Source organism: Rhipicephalus sanguineus, chromosome 9 (assembly GCF_013339695.2).
Source record: "Rhipicephalus sanguineus isolate Rsan-2018 chromosome 9, BIME_Rsan_1.4, whole genome shotgun sequence".
In the NCBI taxonomy this organism is placed as follows: domain Eukaryota; kingdom Metazoa; phylum Arthropoda; class Arachnida; order Ixodida; family Ixodidae; genus Rhipicephalus; species Rhipicephalus sanguineus.
This window is the reverse complement of record NC_051184.2, coordinates 43,969,394-43,988,350: the sequence shown is the minus strand read 5'-3', so window position 1 is coordinate 43,988,350 and position 18,957 is coordinate 43,969,394. Positions and strand designations below refer to the sequence as shown.

General features: G+C 50.6%; 1 protein-coding gene across 1 annotated transcript; it reads left to right on the top strand.

Annotated features, from left to right (window-relative positions):
- Positions 1 to 6,798: 6,798 nt before the first annotated feature.
- Positions 6,799 to 18,545, top strand: LOC119405478 (serine/threonine-protein kinase NIM1). Its single transcript, XM_049419200.1, has 4 exons — positions 6,799 to 6,991; positions 10,541 to 10,809; positions 13,423 to 13,785; positions 17,924 to 18,545. The coding sequence occupies exons 2-4, from the start codon at positions 10,576 to 10,578 to the stop codon at positions 18,344 to 18,346; spliced, it is 1,020 nt and encodes a 339-aa protein (XP_049275157.1). The 5' UTR covers positions 6,799 to 6,991; positions 10,541 to 10,575; the 3' UTR covers positions 18,347 to 18,545.
- The last annotated feature ends 412 nt before the right edge of the window (positions 18,546 to 18,957 follow it).

Genomic DNA, 18,957 nt, shown 5'->3' with positions numbered 1-18,957 from the left:
ATCATGCACGTACGTGCGAGAAATGCCGACGTTATTCCTGATTAAGCAGGCTTATCTCTTGAATAGACAAGGCTACAGAAGGCTCACCAACACAATTGCTTGCTTTTCTCGAAATGTGAAAGGCTTCCGCCAATTCTCTAGTATACAGGCATCCTTGTGAGCAAAGAGAATAACCGCATCAACGAAGGATGGTGTACAGCCACATTCAAAGTAGTGCTTTGCCAGCTTAGTCAACTTCTTTGGTAATGAATTGTGGTTGCTCAAGCAGCATGTAAGCAGGTAATGAATTCTGGTACTTCCTTGGTGCTGTCTTTTGCGCTGTTCTTCAAGTATACCATGCATTTCAACCAATTCGCCCAGTTTGCCATCCTACTTTCTTCTATATGCTATGTGCTCAACAACTTGCGCTGTCAGCCATTCCAATTGTGAATCAATAAGCTTTAGGAACCATGCTACTTAGGAACCGTAACCGAACACTTGGGAATGTGCTTTATTGCGAAGGCTAAGCCCACATTGCCGGCTCACATAACGCTTAATCCTATATGGTGACTGGAGAAGATGCCGCGTCACCATTAGCGGCATTGCTGGAGCCGTACGATGTGGTCACGTGACACCAGATACTCGAATGCACTTCTGTTGGTCTGGAGTAGTCTGTAATGGCGTTCAAGAACCGGCTCCGTGATATTAAAACGAAATTGCGCGTGACTTCTTCGATGGCGTGGCAGAGGGATGCCGACGGAGAACACAACGAGCTTTTATCGCCGTAAGAAACGTAATTAGCCCTTAAAATAATGAGATTTATAATGAAAGCACTCCATGCGTATTATTCTTCATTGTGGATTTCACTAATAACTCACCACTAGTAAATCACGGACTAATATATGTAACGCATTCGTAGTGGAAGCTGCAGCAAGAAGTCACTCGAAGGGTCAATCAGAGAAGAAATTTGGCGGATATTTAGCGATAAATGCGTGAGCATTATGTTCGTCACCTTTAATTAACCTGAACTATCTCTATAACCAGCACTAGATAACCAGCGTTAGCCAACATTTAGCCAGCAAAGGCAATACGCTAGTGAATACGGCAGACCAGCAGAATAACTCAAACGATGTTTACCATTCTGGCGCCCCTAACGTCAACTCATTAAAAATATTCGAACGCGATACGGAATAGCAGCAGACAAAGAAATACGGAACCATACCGTAAACACGGTTTTGAGCTTTTTGAGATGGGGACGGTATTCGTGAGGGAGGCCGTCTACCATGACACACGCGTGGGCGCGCGTGTGGCCGATTACGGGTCGTTTGAACAAAAACCAGCACCACGCCGGCTGCGAGGCGGCGCGGCGCACGCATGGTTGAAAAAGCCGTGCCCGCCGCACGAAAAGGTCGTCGCGGCTTAAACGAGCTTTCTAATTTTGATTGAACAGAGTGGAGCGCGCTTGAGGCTGCGTCGTCGTCGCAAGGAGAGACGCACGGGACAGCGAAAAAAAAAAAAAGAAGCTAAACACGCGCGGGTTGGGCGAATTGCAGCAAAATGCGATAGGTCACAACGCGCACGCTGTTATCTCTTTACAAAGAACGGATAAATAAAATAAAACGGAGAGAGGAGAGGAGAGACAAGCGCGCTTTCGTAAATCCGGTCGCCAGCGCGTGGGGTTGCTTGTAAAACAGCGCCGGCGTGACCGCGTCACGCCGTCTCTGTCGCCGGAGCGTGTAAAATTGCCGAGGGCCATCGTGCACCCATTACTTCGATTTTTTTGTTTGGTGTTTATTCGTTACTCCTGAGCCTAGTCTTGTTTAAGCCACCGCTGTAGAGGAGGGCAGGAGCGCGTGCTATCTGCAGTACGAAAGGTTTCTCAATGTCGTTTTGTTTGTCGGATTCTTTCTTTCTTTCTTTCTTTCTTTCTTTCTTTCTTTCTTTCTTTCTTTCTTTCTTTCTTTCTTTCTTTCTTTCTTTCTTTCTTTCTTTCTTTCTTTCTTTCTTTCTTTCTTTCTTTCTTTCTTTCTAGGAGGGACGGAGCGCATGCTATACGGCAGTATGAAAGGTTTCTCAATGTCGTTTTGTTTATCGGATGCTTGCTTTTTATCTCTCTTTCATTCTTTCTTTATTTCATTATTTTTTCTTTTCGTTCTTTCTTTCGGTGGTACAACGTTTGTGACTGCTGCCCGCTTGGTCCCGAATGTCGGCGCAGGTCGCGAACGCGCATCTCGTCCCGTGTTTTACCAGGCGAGCAGTACCGCGTCGCACGTATCACAATATACGCCGGGACCTCTTAAGCTACACGGGCGCTACCCACGCGTCGCGCTGCGCAACAGCGAACGTACGCTCAAGATTGCCATATGTCGACGGTAATGTGTGCGTAACACTGAAAACACGGCGCACGGCTCAGCGAGTCGGGAAAACGACCTATACGAACTCATCTTGCGACGTACGCCGGCTAGCTTATCGCTTATCTCGTGGAAAAAAAATGACTTGTACGGCCATGACCTTTGAGGTCTATCTATACACGTGCGTGCTGCTGCCCGATGTCGTATATAGGACGCGGCCCGTGGTCTGCTGAAGCGTTTAGCTGCGTGGGCGCATGTTGACGCAATTACTATCAAACTTCGCGCTTCTTGCTCCAACAAATTACGTGCATCAAGTGCAAAGCAAGTTGCGAAATTGTCGCACCAAAGTTGCCCCTCTTGGGTCACCACGTCTTTTGGTGGACGGTGGAGGATTTGTAGATGGAAAAGGTCAGCGCTAATGGCGTAGCGAAACGTGGGGGAGGGGGGGGGGGTGACATCTGGAGAGACTTAGCTCCCCCCATCCCCCCTGAAATCTTTGCATTGGGGCGCCCTTCGAGCTGAACGAGACCGGCTAACCAGGTACAACGACATCACAAAGACAGACCAGCAAGCCCGCAGAACCTTTCCCGCACCACACAAAGATCCCAACAGGGCGCAACCAGTGGCCCTACGGCAATCAGAAACAAAAAACCTTCCCGAACCCGTTTAATCTCAAAAGGATATTACCAGAGATGTGCAAGACAGACGCATGCACCCAAGGCAAACAGGAAACAGCTACACTCAAATATACCCGGTGGACATGTCGAGCCCAATAAAGAAACGAGCCAAACACCGATACCCCTTCAAGGAGGCGGGTCGCCACGCTGCGCAGCTCAGACCTTGGCGACCAAATCTGCGCCGTCCAGCGGGCCCACGAAGCGGCGTTGAGAGAAGATCTCGACGCCCCTTCGTGGAACACTTGAGCCTGGGTCTCTAAAACCTGTAGGACCTCTCAATAAAGGTATTCCCATCCATTCATGTGTATACACACACGCGTACATACAAACACACACGTACAGACACAAGGGGGAGGGGAGGGGAATCCAGACACCCCTCCCACCCCCCACCCCCGGGAAAGATCTCTGGCAACGCGCCCCTGCTCAGCATTTGTCCGACCTTAAAGATTGAACAATTAGTGCTGGAGTTCAACGTACATATCGCAAATCGAGTGACATATGAGTGAGTGCAGCCAAATGAATCCAACAGACAATTAATCCAGTTGTTTGTTGGATTCGTTTGGATGTGTCTACCAAAGAAACGAGCCCCTCGAAAAAATTCCCTTTCGCTCGATCAATCGGAGTGAGTGAACTGAGTGAAGTTCGAATCAATATGCATTAATGTAAATGAAGAGTTATTCAAGCGAAATAACAGCCTCGCAGAGCACACGCTTTCGCTTGTGATCTTAGCGTTGGCTTTAAGGGCCCCTAAACCACTCCGAGTTCAAAGACGAGAGAGTGGTTTCTTTCTTGCCTGTACTACGCTTCCTACAGGTGCTACCTCCCCCTCGCCGATTTTCAGATGCGAAGCAGCTTATGGCAGAGTTCAATCCGGTGTGCGGCGTGACCACCCTTACTGCGCATGCGCATCCTCCAGCCCCTCCTCTCCTCTCCTACGCCCCCCCCCCCTCTCGCGCGCCTTATTCTCTCCTGCGCAACGCCGCTATGAGCGCCAGCGCATGCGCGTCCCCTCCCTCTCCTCTCCTATGTTCCCCCCTCTTGCGCGTCTATCGACCGCGTTCCCCGCTCGCTCGCTCTGTGAGAATTAACGGCCAGGCTAGAGGGAAGACACGACGCGCGTAGCGTTCCTCTACGCGTTCCGCGGCGCGAGGTCGGTAGCATGCCCAACGAACGCCAACGGAACGCGATCGTGCAAGTGCTCCGGCTTCGCATCGCCTCATGGTCCCTTTTAGCGGGAGATGGTGTAATTTCTTCACACACGTGCACAATGTCAGCATTAAGCGTTGGGCCTATCAATATTTCGCGCTTTTCGGCTACATGCTGTTATCTCCGTTATATCCACAAAACGAACTGAAATCCGTGGATCGCGCACGATAGTCATGCGAGACAAGCCAGAACGGGCGTGCGACTCCATGGCAAATCGTGGTAGGAAACAATTCACAATTGATATCCCTCGTATATGAGCCAATCGAGAGCTTACTTCCTCATGACGTCACGTGAACAGGCTGCTGGAGTCACGAATTCTGCCGGAAAGACGGGAAACACCGGAGGTACTAACGCGCTCGTTCTTTGCATCTCCAGAGTTTGTTAAGGGGCCCTTTAAGGCACGCGGCGACATCTTTATACCGTTGATATTACCGTTATTTTAGCACTCGTGGTTTAAACCAACGTCCCTTCTATGCAGGATGCCAGCGGCGCGCGTGTCTCCGGCGGACGAACCGGCGGCAGCCTGGCCTGCCGCCGCTGACCGCCGGGGACCCGCGGCCGCCGCCCACGGCCTCGGAGGAGGAGCCCCCACATCGCCCACCAGCGAAACGCCACCGCTTCCTTCCGGCCACTGCCACAACTCGTCCAACAACGCGCACCACACCACGGACGCCGGAACCAAGGCCCCGTGTTCGGCCACGCCCACCAATGTCACGAACACCACGACGTCAGGTGGGTTTTCGTCGTCGTTCGGCCAGCGACGATTTCGCTTTGCACGAATCAAGTACGTGCATTGCATAATTAAGGCGCAAGCCTTACACTCGGATACAACTTAAGAAGTCCGCCCAGACGACCGAAACGCGGCATTCGATCGCCTCCGCGAATAAAGGAGTAGTCCTAATCATGCACGCGGCAATGTTCTCAGAAGGCGGGGTCACCGGTCATCCGGTCCATGACGTCATTCTGGAGCACTCGCCCATTGGTGGAGGATTGTGTGCATCCGCCTTTGAGGAGGAAATGCCGCGTAATTCTAAAGTTGTATCCGACTATAGTGGCCTTGAGGGGGGAAAAAGTTTTAAAAGGCAACTCAATCGGTATTAGGCCGTTGACGAGAATTTACACAAGCAGAGATGTAGAATGCACTGGGCTTCTGCAATAACAAATCTGTGCTTGCCTGGTTCATCTCGGTACTGCCAGATGTCACCACCTATCCGTCCAAATTCTCACGTTTACGGCTGCGGTATCCGGTACAACGCTAACTCAAAGAAGTTTGCGAACAAACTAAAAGTCTCTGGTAACGGAGGCCACGGGTTGCCCGATCCCGGAGACAGTGCAAAACCAAGTGAGGTACAGAGAACTTGCAATGCCCCCTTTCCATTCCACCCTGAGGGATATCCTTACCCCCCCCCCTCTGAGGGGGGGATAAGGATCAATACATTGACTGAGAAGCAAAAGATAGCTTTCGCCTTCGAGTCGCCGCCACGGTTCCACGGCAGCAAAGGGAAAGAGGAATGCTGCTGCAATAACGAAGCAAAGAACTCAGTTACTCTAAAGGCCAAACACAGAGCGTGGGCTTTGACTAACTCACTTTCCTAAACAATAATTTAACAGCAGCGTACCCCCCTCCTCCCCCATTTCTTGCTGCCGTGTGTTGTGTCCTAACTCCTGTTTTGGTGGCGGTAAGCTTATGGGTAATAGAAACGCTAGTAACCCGAGACGTCAATTACGGGGAGGAAGAGTAGGGAGGGGTGATTGCACACCTTCCCGAGCCGCATATTAGCGGCTGGGTTTTGCATACACACGAAGATACCTTTGTAAGATTGGGCAGGAGCAAAACGTTAACTGCAGTGTGTGCCACACGTCAGAGACTATTCACCACATCCTGTGCGTGTGCCCTCAATACGCGACCGAAAGACAGCCACTTAAGTTCGTCCTAGGTCGTCTGGACTCCCGACCCTTTTCAGAGAAGAAGCTTTTGGGTGCTTGGGAACATGCAGACCACGCCCAACGGAGTTTAATGTGCCTCTTAAGATTTCTAAGTGAGACCGGTTTAGATGCTGGTCTTTAGAGCATGTGCGGTATGAAGACTTTCGCGCGTGTCCTGTCCCGGCGCAGGACAGAGTGTACAGCGACTCATTGTTCCATACCACAGTCACCTATCATCATACCTCCCTCTTTCCCTTTTCCCCTTACCCCCGTGAGGATTAGCAGACGAGAAGCCAGCTTTCCAAGCCAACCTCTCCTCCTTCTTGTCATTAAACACCTTCTGCTTCTTCTTAGCGGCACTAATTAGCGGCGGCGCTTTGTTCTAGACATGTAGTATAAGCTGGAATGAACCTGGCACAAACTTCCGAATTTCTACCACAGCAATGACAGATCTATTTTGTGTACTTCCGTCCTCAATGCATTGAGTCCTGCTTGACTCACCTCCCTCCACCCTCCCCCCCATCTCTCTTCCTTAGGCTAATGAGAAACGAACGCCTCGGGTGGTAACAGTTAGCATTTTAATTCTGCGGGCTTTCGAGCACATGCGGCATTGATTGAAGCGGGAACGCTACAACTTTAGCTTCTCAACGGACGCAGACTGGAGCCCGGCGACGACGGTGGCCTCCAGCGGCGTGTCACCCTACCAGCGGCTACTAGATGCGCTGACCAACGACATCCGATGGCAGAAGGACGTGGATCTGGGAAGGAGGGTGGGCTTCTACCGCTTCCGCGGAGAACTTGGCACCGGCAACTTCTCCCAGGTCAAGGTGGCCGTCCACTGTCTCGTCAAAGGTACGTATGCTTGCCTGTTTTGCTCAGTGTACTTCCCATGTCCCACGTTCCATGGCTATGGAATATAATGGCAGATCCTGGCGCTGTACTCACGCTGGTGAATTTTGGTGAGGTTCTAGGGTCAAGCAATCCGCGTCGACTCGCGATCTCAGAACGAGTGGGGCATTCTTAAAAAGGGAAAACTTTAGGAACGATCAGGTGAACTTGATGCCCAGAGGAGTTGCTGCATCACAGTGCCCATATATACAATATCTTTTTATATCTCACAGAAAATGATAGCAAACGGATCTATGCACTAGTTGACATCTCTGTCATTTCGGGTATTTTTTCTTCTTCCCCTTCTTCTTAGCAGAAGCCTAGCACATACGTAAACATGTAGAGCCTCGTGTATCCTTGTTTTCTGTTTTTCAAAAAAATGCCAGGCCAGTGACGATAAAACCGGGGCTCACTGAGGGCGCCACTTTCCAAGTAGTTGGTACCAGTTTATCGGGTATAGTAAGTCCCGTCAACTATCTCTCCCGTCGCACGTCATACAGAAGCTGAGGAGCGAGTCCGGAGTTGCAGCAGCGCCCCGCAAACGTTGTCCGTGTTTAGCGAAACGTAAACAATTAGTGAGAATAATGTGGGCGCCACCGCAGTGTAAATGCTCGTTCACACCTGCGACTAGCACCGGTCGCGCGACCAAGTTAGTCGCAAAGCGAATGGCCGCTTTGGTCGCAACGCAACCGCTTTGGCTCAGTCGCTCGCTGCTCGATTTTAAAGGGCCCCTCACCAGGCCACATAGCAAATTTTAGTTAGACGCTGGAAGTTGTTGTGTGCCGAATGAAGAGCAGTATGCCGCAAGAATTTTTCAAATCGGTTCATTACGAGCTGAGAAAAACAATAATTTGTAGCGGCGCGAAACCATGATGCGAGGAGGCGAGTTTCAAACCCTTGCCACTCGCCCCGTGTAGCCTTAGCAAGCCAAATCCCTTCCCTGCCCTCTTCACTTGACACATACGCATGAACACGTCATGCGCATGCATGGTCACGTGCGCATGACGTACCCGAGCCAGCCCGAGCACGCGAGCGGCGTTGCACGGCCGCTACCTTTGTTTTTATGTAGCGGCCGTGGGCGTTTTGTCGGCGTTCTCTGTGGTGTACTGCCTGTTTCTGCGGGAAGGGAATGAAAGTTGAGACATTTGTACGGGCACGTATCATGAGCCAGTGCCGCATTAACGTTTACTTGAACGCGGTAGAATAAATGAGCACAATGAGTGCTCGAACGCGCCAGAACATTACTTTCGTTTCCAGGCCTGGCGTCTGCTCGATGCGCTAACCGCGGGGACACGAACGCATGGGAAAGGGAGGCGCATTAGCCCCGCATCTCGCTGCAATTCACGAAAAAAAAATGAAAAAGACGCACACATTCCCTTTGTGTGTCTCATTATTTCTCTCAAGTTTTATTAATCTATTCAAGCACAAATTACACAAACTACACATGTCGTGTCAAATAATTATCGCAGTGTCACGTGCTACTGTTGGCGACGTCAGAGCACAGTCGTCTACGTAGAGGAGCGTCGTCACAGCACTACCATCTACGTAGGGCCATTTTCTCATGTACGTCATCCCCTCATTCTCTAAAGCGCGCGCCCGCGAGAGGAAGGGCAAGCAGCGTTCACCTTGAAATTTGACCCATTTCCGCGGCGCGTAGCGTTGCAAATTTTGGCAGACGTGATCGTGAACGCCTAGTGTATGCATTGCGCTCGTTAGCTCAAAATTGTCAAACCTGGTGAGGGGCCCTTTAAAGACGATAATCTTTCTTGGGGAACTTAAACGCAGAAATTTTGGTCTGTCTTTCTGTCTGTCTGTCTTTCTGTTTGTCGGCACGTCCCTCGATGCAGCCACTCGGCCAAAGTTGAACCACTTGCCCAAGGGCCAGCCGTGTTGAACTGGTGCGGCTGTTCATACTTGTGAACGTTGTCGATCAAAAAGTAAATATCATGCATATCTGAGGTGCAACATCACTAGGTAAGTATTAGGTGGCGTGTTCCTTTAATAGAAAATGCATACTTACGTAATTTTAAGGACCCTAGTTTCTTAAGCTGCGCTGAAAATGCATAAGAATGGAAGCTTGAGCGAGTTGATATGCGTTCATCTTTGTTGAAATAGCGCTCACTAGACGACGACGAAGTAAAAGAAGGTGTCCTGTGCCTTCTTTTACTTCGTCGTCGTCTAGTGAGCGCTGTTTCAACAAAGCTGAAAATGCGACTGCGCTGACATTTGCCTTCCTCCGTGCCCTTCGCACAAGCTCATTGTTGTGTTTCGGTTTCGGTTCTGTATTGCACTGTACGAATGCCATGGGTTAGTGTTGAAAAACTTTAGTTTTGAGAAGGCCAAGAAGGTAAAAAAAATATTTAAAAAATGAAAAAGCAGCGTTGTGGGCGGCCTTCAGGCTGCCGGTTGTGGGCGCCGCTCTGGCGTTCCTGTTTTACCCAGGCGACGTGTAAATAAAAGAGTGTGTGGAGAGTACTCGTTGAGTTCGGACGTTTCTCTGCTTCAGCGCTTCGCGCCAAACCGCGTTTTCGGGCTGGCTGGCGTCCCCGCCGGTCGCGTTGGTCACCGCCGGTCTTCGCCTGCTGCTGCGCCGGGACTACCAGCACGCAACACAGCACTCGTGTTTCCCGACGTATTGCCAGATGGCGTCCATGTCTCACACAGCGCCTCTTCTATCGTCTTTACACGACATTTGCAGCGAAGCACGCAGATACGCGGCCAATTTTTTCAGTAGTGCGACTGCAGTCGCAAACCTCTGAAACCAATCAGATGCGCAGGAAGAGAACGTCAGCTTATTTTACGGGGCAATTGTAATGCGAGCCGTATGCGAGCAGACGTGAATTCTGTGTGACGACGGGTATAGGTCGCACGCAGGTGTGAACACCGATCGCGTGGACACACTTTCTGACCGCCAGTCGCAAATGGTCGCGCGCCCGGTGCTAGTCGTTGGTGTGAATGTGCCTTAATACTCACTCGCATACAATAAAGCGCGATGAAGCAGCGGCTTTTGTTCGTGTTCAAGGCGTAGGTCGAGAGTGGCTCCCTGACACCCCCATGTGACTAGAAAAACGTGGCGCAAGGTTACACACGAGGAGTGACATAAAAGAAAGTCATTCAAGTACATCTTTCTTTCAAATAGCTATGCCCAAAGTAGCTCGCCCAAAATAGCATATTGCTGAACACCCGCTGTTCAAGGATTTGCCATATCCTCAAGCTTCCGTCTCCTCCTGAATGTCTCCCTTACGAGTGCGTGCGCGTGTGTGTGTGCGCGCGCGCGCGCGTGTGTGTGTGTGTGTGTGTGTGTGTGTGTGTGTGTGTGTGTGTGTGTGTGTGTGTGTGTGTGCGCGCGCGCGCGCGTGTGTGTGTGTGTGTGTGTGTGTGTGTGTGTGTGTGTGTGTGTGTGTGTGTGCGTGTGTGGCGTTAAATAATGTCTATTTCGTGTGATGATTTACTACGTCCTACACTGTATCTTTCGTTTGCTGAGCAGCTCTATTCCGCCTCGTGCGGTCGCAGAGAAAGTGGCAGTGAAGATCCTGGACAAGAGCAAGATGGACGCCAAGACGCAGCGCATGCTGTCTCGCGAGATAGCCAGCATGGAGTCCCTCCACCATCCGCACGTGATCCGGCTGTACGAGGTGATCGAGACACTCAGCAGGGTGCACCTGGCGCTAGAGTTCGCGCCAGGGGGCGAGCTCTTCCAGAAGATCACCAGCGACGGCCGCTACCCCGAAGAAGAGGCGCGCATCGTGTTCGCGCAAGTCGCCTCCGCCATCAACCACATGGTTCGTGTCTTTTTTTTTCTGTCTTTTTTTATCGTGCGAATAGCATCACTCTGGCTTGCACGAAGGATTCCGGGCACTCGCCGCGTTGGTCTAGTGGTTATAGTGCTCCACTGCTGACCCGAAGGTCGCGGGATCGAAACCGGGCAGCGGCGACCTCATTTCCATGGAGGCAAAATGCTAAGGACCCGTCTGCTTCAATTTAGGCGCAGTTTAAAGAACCCCAGAGGGCCTAAATTTCCATAGGCCTCCACTACAGCGTCTCTCATAATTATATCGCAGTCTTGGGATGTAAAACACCAGCAATTATTATTATATTATCATTTCTGACGGAGCGAATTGCCTCAGAGGCCTTCCCTAGCTAGGCTATAACGGGAAGTGGAAAACCGGAAATGATCCAAGTGACTTGAAGTGAGTTAATAGACCCTTCGCCGAGCGCTAGAAAACTGGCAGGCTCTTATGCTAGTTATGACGTCATTTCCGTGACGGAAATGGCGTCATAACTAGCATACGAGCCTATCAGTTTTCGGCTCGTCATTCCAGTGACGGAAATGTCGCCAAAATAAAAATGCGGATGTTTTCACTAAGTCGCGCAAAACTAGGCACAGCGAAGCACGGCCCGTCGACGCTCGTACTTCCTATCGACCGACATTTCTAGCTTCGAGATGCACGGCTTCCTCCTCGGGAGTACGCACTTTCTTGGGACGCCCCATGACTGTCTCAGCATGATCGGGCGCAGTCAGGCTATGCACTGTAGAGCGGAGGTTGCGCGCGATGTCCCTGTCGGTAGGCGTGGCTTAGCTACTGCGCATGCGCGCTTGACCAGGTGGTGCGGTATCTGGTCGCTAGACGACGCGATACTTGCTTCCTCTTTCTTTCTATCTTATTTTCCCTGTCTCTCTTTCTCTCTTTCGTTGATCTTCTCTTTCTGCATTTCTTTCCCTCTATTTCTCTCTTTCTCATTCTTTCTGTGCTACACTTTACTCTCTCCCCTCTTCCTTTTCGTCATCCTTACCATCGCATCTCTCCTCCTCACGCTCACTTCTCTTTCCCATCCCCTTGCTACACATACTATACAAGGCTAAGCTATGCTCTGCTATTGTGCCTGAATATCCGAGTGGTTAGGACGCTTGCCCTCGGATCGAGTGAACGCGGATTCGAATCCCGCCTCGTGAAGAACTTTTTTCGGCAAGAACTTCTCTCTTTCTCTCTCTGCATTTCTTTCTTTCTGTCACTATGTTTCTTTCTCTCTTTCTTCTTTCTCTCTCTCTCTCTCTCTGTACTCGTTAGCTCACCCATCAGGGTTATTACAAGCCACGCAGAAGCGGTGAGTAGTGGGATTTGCCCAAATTCTGTGGCACATGCCCGTTCTTGATGATGATAGTTTTTTGCGAAGCAGGGACGTTTTTATGCGAGCTTTCTGTTAAAGCTCTCGGTGGTGTCCGGCACAAAATATTTCTGTGTTAAAAAAAGACCCCGTTATGCTCTATAAAGAGCACGCTCATCTTTCCGGAAGAGTGGACGACCCAACTGCATGCGGTCTGGCGACTAATAGAGTTTTCACAGCATAATTTATCAGTCTAAAGCGTTTTAGCGCTTTGCTTTACTCCCCCTTTAAGGTTGCCTTCCGACCAATTTTTGAAGGGAAGCGATAGGGAAAACGATGTTTCATAGACGGGGGCCCGTACCTTGACGATCATTTTGAAAAAGGTTTCTGCAGCGAAGCCGTGTATGCTGAGGCAAAACGGACGTCCGTAGTCAGAAGGTTGTCCCTAGCACAAGTTTGTGCCACAGAAATTGAACAAGTCCCATTACCCATCATTGCTCCACTAAAAATGAAGAGCTTGAAAGCGGGGTGAGAGCGAATACATAGAAACACGTACACAAGAAAAAGGCGTTACACACGGGTGAACCAGCGTTTGTCCGTGTGTAAAGCCTGTTTTGTAACGCCTGTCCGTCTGTAACGCCATGTTTCTGTGTATTTGCTGGTACCCCGTTTTCAAGTTTATGATGCATCAACTGGCCCAAGAGCTAGCGCTTATGCAAACCGCGGGCAAAAACACATGCACCACAAAAATTGCGCCCCAGTCTTCGTTCTCCTCGTTCTGTTACCCTGGCCGCCGCCAGCGCCCCAATATATAAATAAATACATAAACGGAAAGGCACGGCGGCACCGACGGCGACGGCAAAAACGCGCTGAGAGTGTCCATATAATTTTTAGTGCGATCAAAACCCGCGTAACCACCATAGAAGGGCTCGAGACAGATGCTCTTGCCTGTTCTCTCTCGAGCCTCGCCACGGTGGTCTAGTGGTTACGGTGCTCGACTGCTGACCCGAAGGTCGCGGGATCGAATCCCGGCCGCGGCGGCTGCATTTTCGATGGAGGCGAAAATGTTTGAGGCCCGTGTACTTAGATTTAGGTGCACGTTAAAGAACCCCAGGTGGTCGAAATTTCCGGAGCCCTCCACTACGGCGTCTCTCATAATCATATCGTGGTTTTGGGACGTTAAACCCCAGATATTATTATTATATTGTTCTCTCTCGAGTCCTTCCATGGTGGTTATAAATCTTTTTGTATTTCAGTAAGCGTATATTATGATATCCTTTCTCTTGCAGCACGAGCTGAACATCGTGCATCGGGACATCAAGGCGGAGAACGTGTTCATCGCCGGCCACAACCTGGTCAAGGTGGGCGACTTCGGCTTCAGCACGCAGCTGCGCTCCCGCGAAGAGGCACTGAGCACCTTCTGCGGCTCGCCGCCGTATGCGGCGCCCGAGCTGTTCCGGGACGAGAGCTATGCGGGTCCCTGCGTGGACGTGTGGGCCCTGGGAGTGCTCCTCTACTTCGTGGTGACGGCCTGCATGCCCTTCCGGGCGCAGACGGTGGCCGCGCTCAAGAAGCTCATCCTCGAGGGTCACTACACGCTGCCCGAGTACCTGTCCGAGCAGTGCAAGAAGCTCATCGCCTCAATACTGCAGGCGAGTTGCACCTCGGCGTTCGTCTTGCCGATCGTGGAACAGTGGTACTCATACACAATACAACGCACAACACAAATGCAATTCATACATAACACAAGCCTTACTCTCGTCTAAGAGACTGGGCGTGCAGACAGGGACGTTTTGTACGGCACAGGAATGCGCAGTTTTGTACAGGCACATGAATGAAGAAATGCGTCTAATGATTGATGCATGACATATTTATAATAGTGGTAGGGCATACGTGAGCCAACCGTAGGTTAACTTGCATAAATAAGAGATCAAATGCCTTATCAGTTATCTTTCCCGTAGACCCCCACGGGTGCCAGATTGATAGGTTCGCCTGTTGCCTGGGCATGCGCACATAAGTTCTTGTGCCTTCTTTCTTTTCCACCGTTGTGCGCCTTTGCAGTTGTTAGTCGGCCTTTGCGGTGTAGTGACTTCTCTCTTGTGTCCGTGTTTGCACGCCCAGTCTTTTAAGAATAATACTAACCAACTTGCTCAACTCTCTGTTATTACAAGCCTTACATCACACGTATAACACACATACATACACACAAGGTATTATGTCTGAAGGGCAAGTCATTATCCCGATAAAAAAAACACAGACTGAATGGGTGGCTGAACGGATGAAAAGATGCAGGGTGAATGGGCCGGCTCGCCAAGCTAATTCGTGGCGCCTTTAGAGCGTTCGACAAACCCTTTACCAAATTTCGGAGTTTCGACAACGGACTAAACAGACCTGCGGCGCGGACGTTCTAGGAAACAAACCGTTTTCTTCGCACTGCGGAGAGTTGCGGAACGATATATGTAACAACTTTTGTGAGAGCGGTCGCTCCTTCGTCACATTGACAACTTCCCGCACGGCAACTTGCGCAAAGCCAGTGGGTATAGGCTTTTCCACAGCCGAAGTGCTTTCTTCTAGACATCCGTGGTGACATTGCAGCCCAATGATCGGTCTTTCTGAACGACTGTAATCAGAACGCCCATCCTGTGTGTTCTTTTTTTTTTTCGCGTGTGTGTTTGTTTTCTTTCTCGCTCTCAACACCCCCTTCCTGACCACTATTTTCCCACCCCAGTGCAGGGTAGCAAACCGGATGCTAATATCTGGTTAACCTCCTGGCCTTCCTCTTCATTTCTCTCTCTTGCAGCCCAATGCACACAGCATGGTCGGATGTATGTCTACTTTGAGACCGCTGATACAGACTACTTGTGCATGCTCTGATGGTGCATTTTTACAGTAACAGCAGTTCAGGCGGCACATCCATAGCCTCCAAGATTGCGTGGGCATGCAGCGCGATCTTGGAGGCCATGGCTCAGTTTGGTCCGGTTGGTTAACGCTCACCGCTGGCGCCAGTGATCGCCAGTGACGTCGCAGAAAAACCAAAGTGCTTTTGCGAGAAGCTTCAGAGAAAATCACTCATTCTCAGCCCGGTCCCACGGAGTAGCCGCTGGATGTCTTGCATCATGCTACTCCCCTTTCTTCCTTTCTTTCTTTATTTTTTCTCCCTTCTTCCTCTCTTTCTTTGTTTTATGTTACTCGTTACAACAACCAGAACGGCGCATTTCAATCAGTGAAGCGAAAGTACTTTTCTCTTGGCCACTCAATCTACGCCGATTGTGCAGAAGAGAACAATGCAGCCCCAAAAGAGCGCTTCGACCACGCCAACAGCGACTACAATTAGCCGACGCCACGGCGCTCTGCAGCTTACCTGCAAACTAGCACCCAGAAGAAATAACATAGAATGAATAACCCAAGTGGTGAAAATGCGAAAGGCAGGAAAATAAACGCGTGAAAAGTCGAAAGGCAGAGCAAGAAACGGGAAGAGGAAAAAGCCCTTGTCTGCCCGATTCTTCGCCACTGCGGAACGTAAACTCTTCCAGCGAAGTCGATTTGGGCTGGAGTCGATATTCAACACAGTTCTTCTTGGAAACATACTTCTCAGGAGCTTCTAATGCCCATTCTAACACAACAACAACAACAACAACAACAGCAAAAGAAACCTCCAAACTAATCACTCTGTATAACATCGCGCCAGTTGCCACATCGGTCCTTTGCGCGTATCGTATGGTGCACAAATCCACACTCCACTTCCTCAGAGAGGGAAAAAAATAAATAAACAGATCGCAAAGGCTACGCTTGAGCAGACTACATGTGCCGGAAGCGATTGCTAAGGAGAAAATGCGGCTCGGTCGCCACGTTTCCGGCATTTCCTATTACGGGCCAAACTGCAAGCATTAAGCTTTATTTTTTTATTCTTTTTTTATTGAGACGAAGTCGGCGGCAACAAGCGCCACATTCCCGATCGATCGCCTAAGAGGATGTCACTTGCAGTTGCGTGACCAAGTCGTACATCGGAACCAGATGTGACGAAAGAAATGACATACCACCCAAAAGTGTTGCGCTAACATCGCGTGATTATCGAGTTTTTCCAAAGATAGGTGTTCCATGAAGTGAGGCGCCACATTGGACGTTATGTAACGTCAAAGAAAAGTGACGAGACTTTCTGGGTACTCCTGACCTGTATAAGGCCCTGTAGGATGAGTGTGTGACTTCGCCTCTTTCCCATGACCTTTTGAGCGACGCGTTAAAATGAAATGTTGCACGTACCTCAGATACGAAAGTGCGCACAGCGTTTGTTTGTTTGTTTGTTTGTTTGTTTGTTTGTTTGTTTGTTTGTTTGTTTGTTTGTTTGTTTGTTTGTTTGTTTGTTTGTTTGTTTGTTTGTTTGTAAAATGCTGTACGCACGCACCAACGTCGAGTGACTGGCTTTGCTGTACGCCTCGGAAAGAGAAGGAACTCCCGACTCTTGAGCAATAAAGATCGCAAAAAAAAATTATGACAATGCGATATCAACGTATATCATGGGTGCCACTGACAGCCAGAATGTGGCAATCAGCCCAAAGTTCAAAATACCACCTCAGGTACGACGCATAGAAAAAAAAAACCGCATTTCCCCGAAGGGGAGTATGAGGAAGTGCGAAGCACGGGCTGATGCTATGAGGCGGCGCGCACGACTAAACTGCAGAGCCGAGCGAAGGAGACGGCAGCGAGAGAGCACGCGCCAGCCGACCCACGGAGGTCTGGCCGTTTTTAAGTGCAAAGCACTTTCACTGATGATGATGATCTGTCTTCCGAACTCGTTCCAAAGAACCCGCAACGCGTTCAACTTGTTGGCGGCGTTGCGCACGCCCGAGATGGGGCTCAGGTTGTTGTCGAACCACAGTCGATCGCACACCGCGCAGCCATATCCGAAGCTGCGGTCCAGGAAGTCTCGCTTGAAGCGCGCGTCCGGCCAATCGAATTCGAGGGCCCGTGCTCGCTCGCGCATCGCGCGTCCCCGCGCCAGATCGGCTTCGGGGTGCTCGGCTCGCTTCGCACGCTTTCGTTCGGCGTCTCGCCGCCGGCCTGCATCACCACAGGCAATGCGCGGGGCGCGCGCAGCCACGGAGCGGAGGGCGGAGCGCGCGCAGTCACGTGGGGCGTGACGTCGCTGCGCCGTTGCTACAGACGCTCCTCTCCTCTGCTCGCGCCGTTGCTATGGGACGGCGGACACAGGGTCGCTTATAAAGTGCATTCGCACTTAAAAGACGACCCAGGCCGTTTTCCTCAAAACATTGCCTGGCAAGTAAGCTTTACCACAAGCGCTATCATATTGCAGTGAAGTATTATTCTAGTAAGCCAATGACGCAGTGGTATAGTTCACGTAAACGAATTACGTACAGCATTATTATTATTATTATTATTATTAATATTATTATTATTATTATTATTATTATTATTATTATTATTATTATTATTATTATTATTATTATTATTATTATTATTATTAAAAAGGACGATGATGATGATGTCTTATACCGGTGCCACACGGCGCACTGATGACCGCGATTAGGCCCAATCGGGATCAAATTTCACAAACAGTAATTGGCTCCATTCTGCATCTTGCTTTAAAAGAACCAAACACTATAAAGAAATATGATCCGCGGCTGACCTGATCGCGATCAAAATTGACCGTGTGACACCGGTATTAGTCTATCCTCTCTCACACTCGCGCGATTACAAATTCGCTGTCCGACAATTTTCCAGTCGTGAAACTGGCTGATTTTCTTTTCTTTTCTTTTTTTTCAAATCCCGCAGGTGTGCCCGCAAGACCGTCCCACCGTGGCGGACATCGGGCGCTCCGAGTGGCTCCGGGGCCAGCGACTTCCCGAGGGCTACGCCCGCTACAACATGTACCCGACGCTCGACCCGGAGGCCACCGTCACCGAGGAAGAGCTCGAGGCCCGCGCGCACCTGCGCGAACTGGGCATCGGCGAGGACCTGATGCGCGACTGCGCCGACAAGGGCGCCCGCAGCGCCGTCACGGGCGCCTACCGCATCGTGCTGCACAAGATACAGACGGCCACGACCGCGGCCCTCGACAACATGGATAGCGAGTCGGCGGGCACGGCCACGGGAACACCGTCGCCCGGCACGCACAAGGCCGACCGCGTCTCCCTGGGCCCGGACAGGCTGTTCTCGGTCAAGAACCGAAAGTCCAGAGCGTGTGTTGTGCTATGAGGGCGTTGTTTTCTTTTCAAAAAGCTCCGCCGCTAAAGCGGCCTTGACAACTGCACTGGTCCATCAACTCGCGCCTGAAAACGGCATGCGCCAAAGTGACAATTTTTCCATCCGGGCAAGACATTCACAGATATTCCGTTCACTTAAGAGTGAGAAGGAGATCGCGTGCCAACTTGGAGCACTTGTTTCTTGTTTTTTTTTTTTTAGGAACTGCCAATAAGAACGCCCTAAATCATTGCTTATGTCAGGCATCCTTAAGGGTCAGTGAAGACGACCGTTTGCACAGAGAGGAGGGCGGGTTTGTACATTGCTCATTGCATTGTCCAATACTCCATGAGGCCTTGATTTAACTGAAACAAATGACGGGGCTTCTGGGCCGTACAACATGAACTCGTAACGACTCCATAAGCGTGTGCGTCGGGCCTTGGCCGGCGAGATCGACCTTGGTTGATGGACGTACAGCAATTACCAACGCTCGCGACATGGCGCTGTGCGTGCGCCAGTGACTGCAACACGTAGCCAACGACTTCGTTGGAAAAGCACTGGAAAAGACACTCGCAAAGCACTGTCGACCGGATCTCTTCTATATCAGTGTGGCCGCGGCTTTTCCA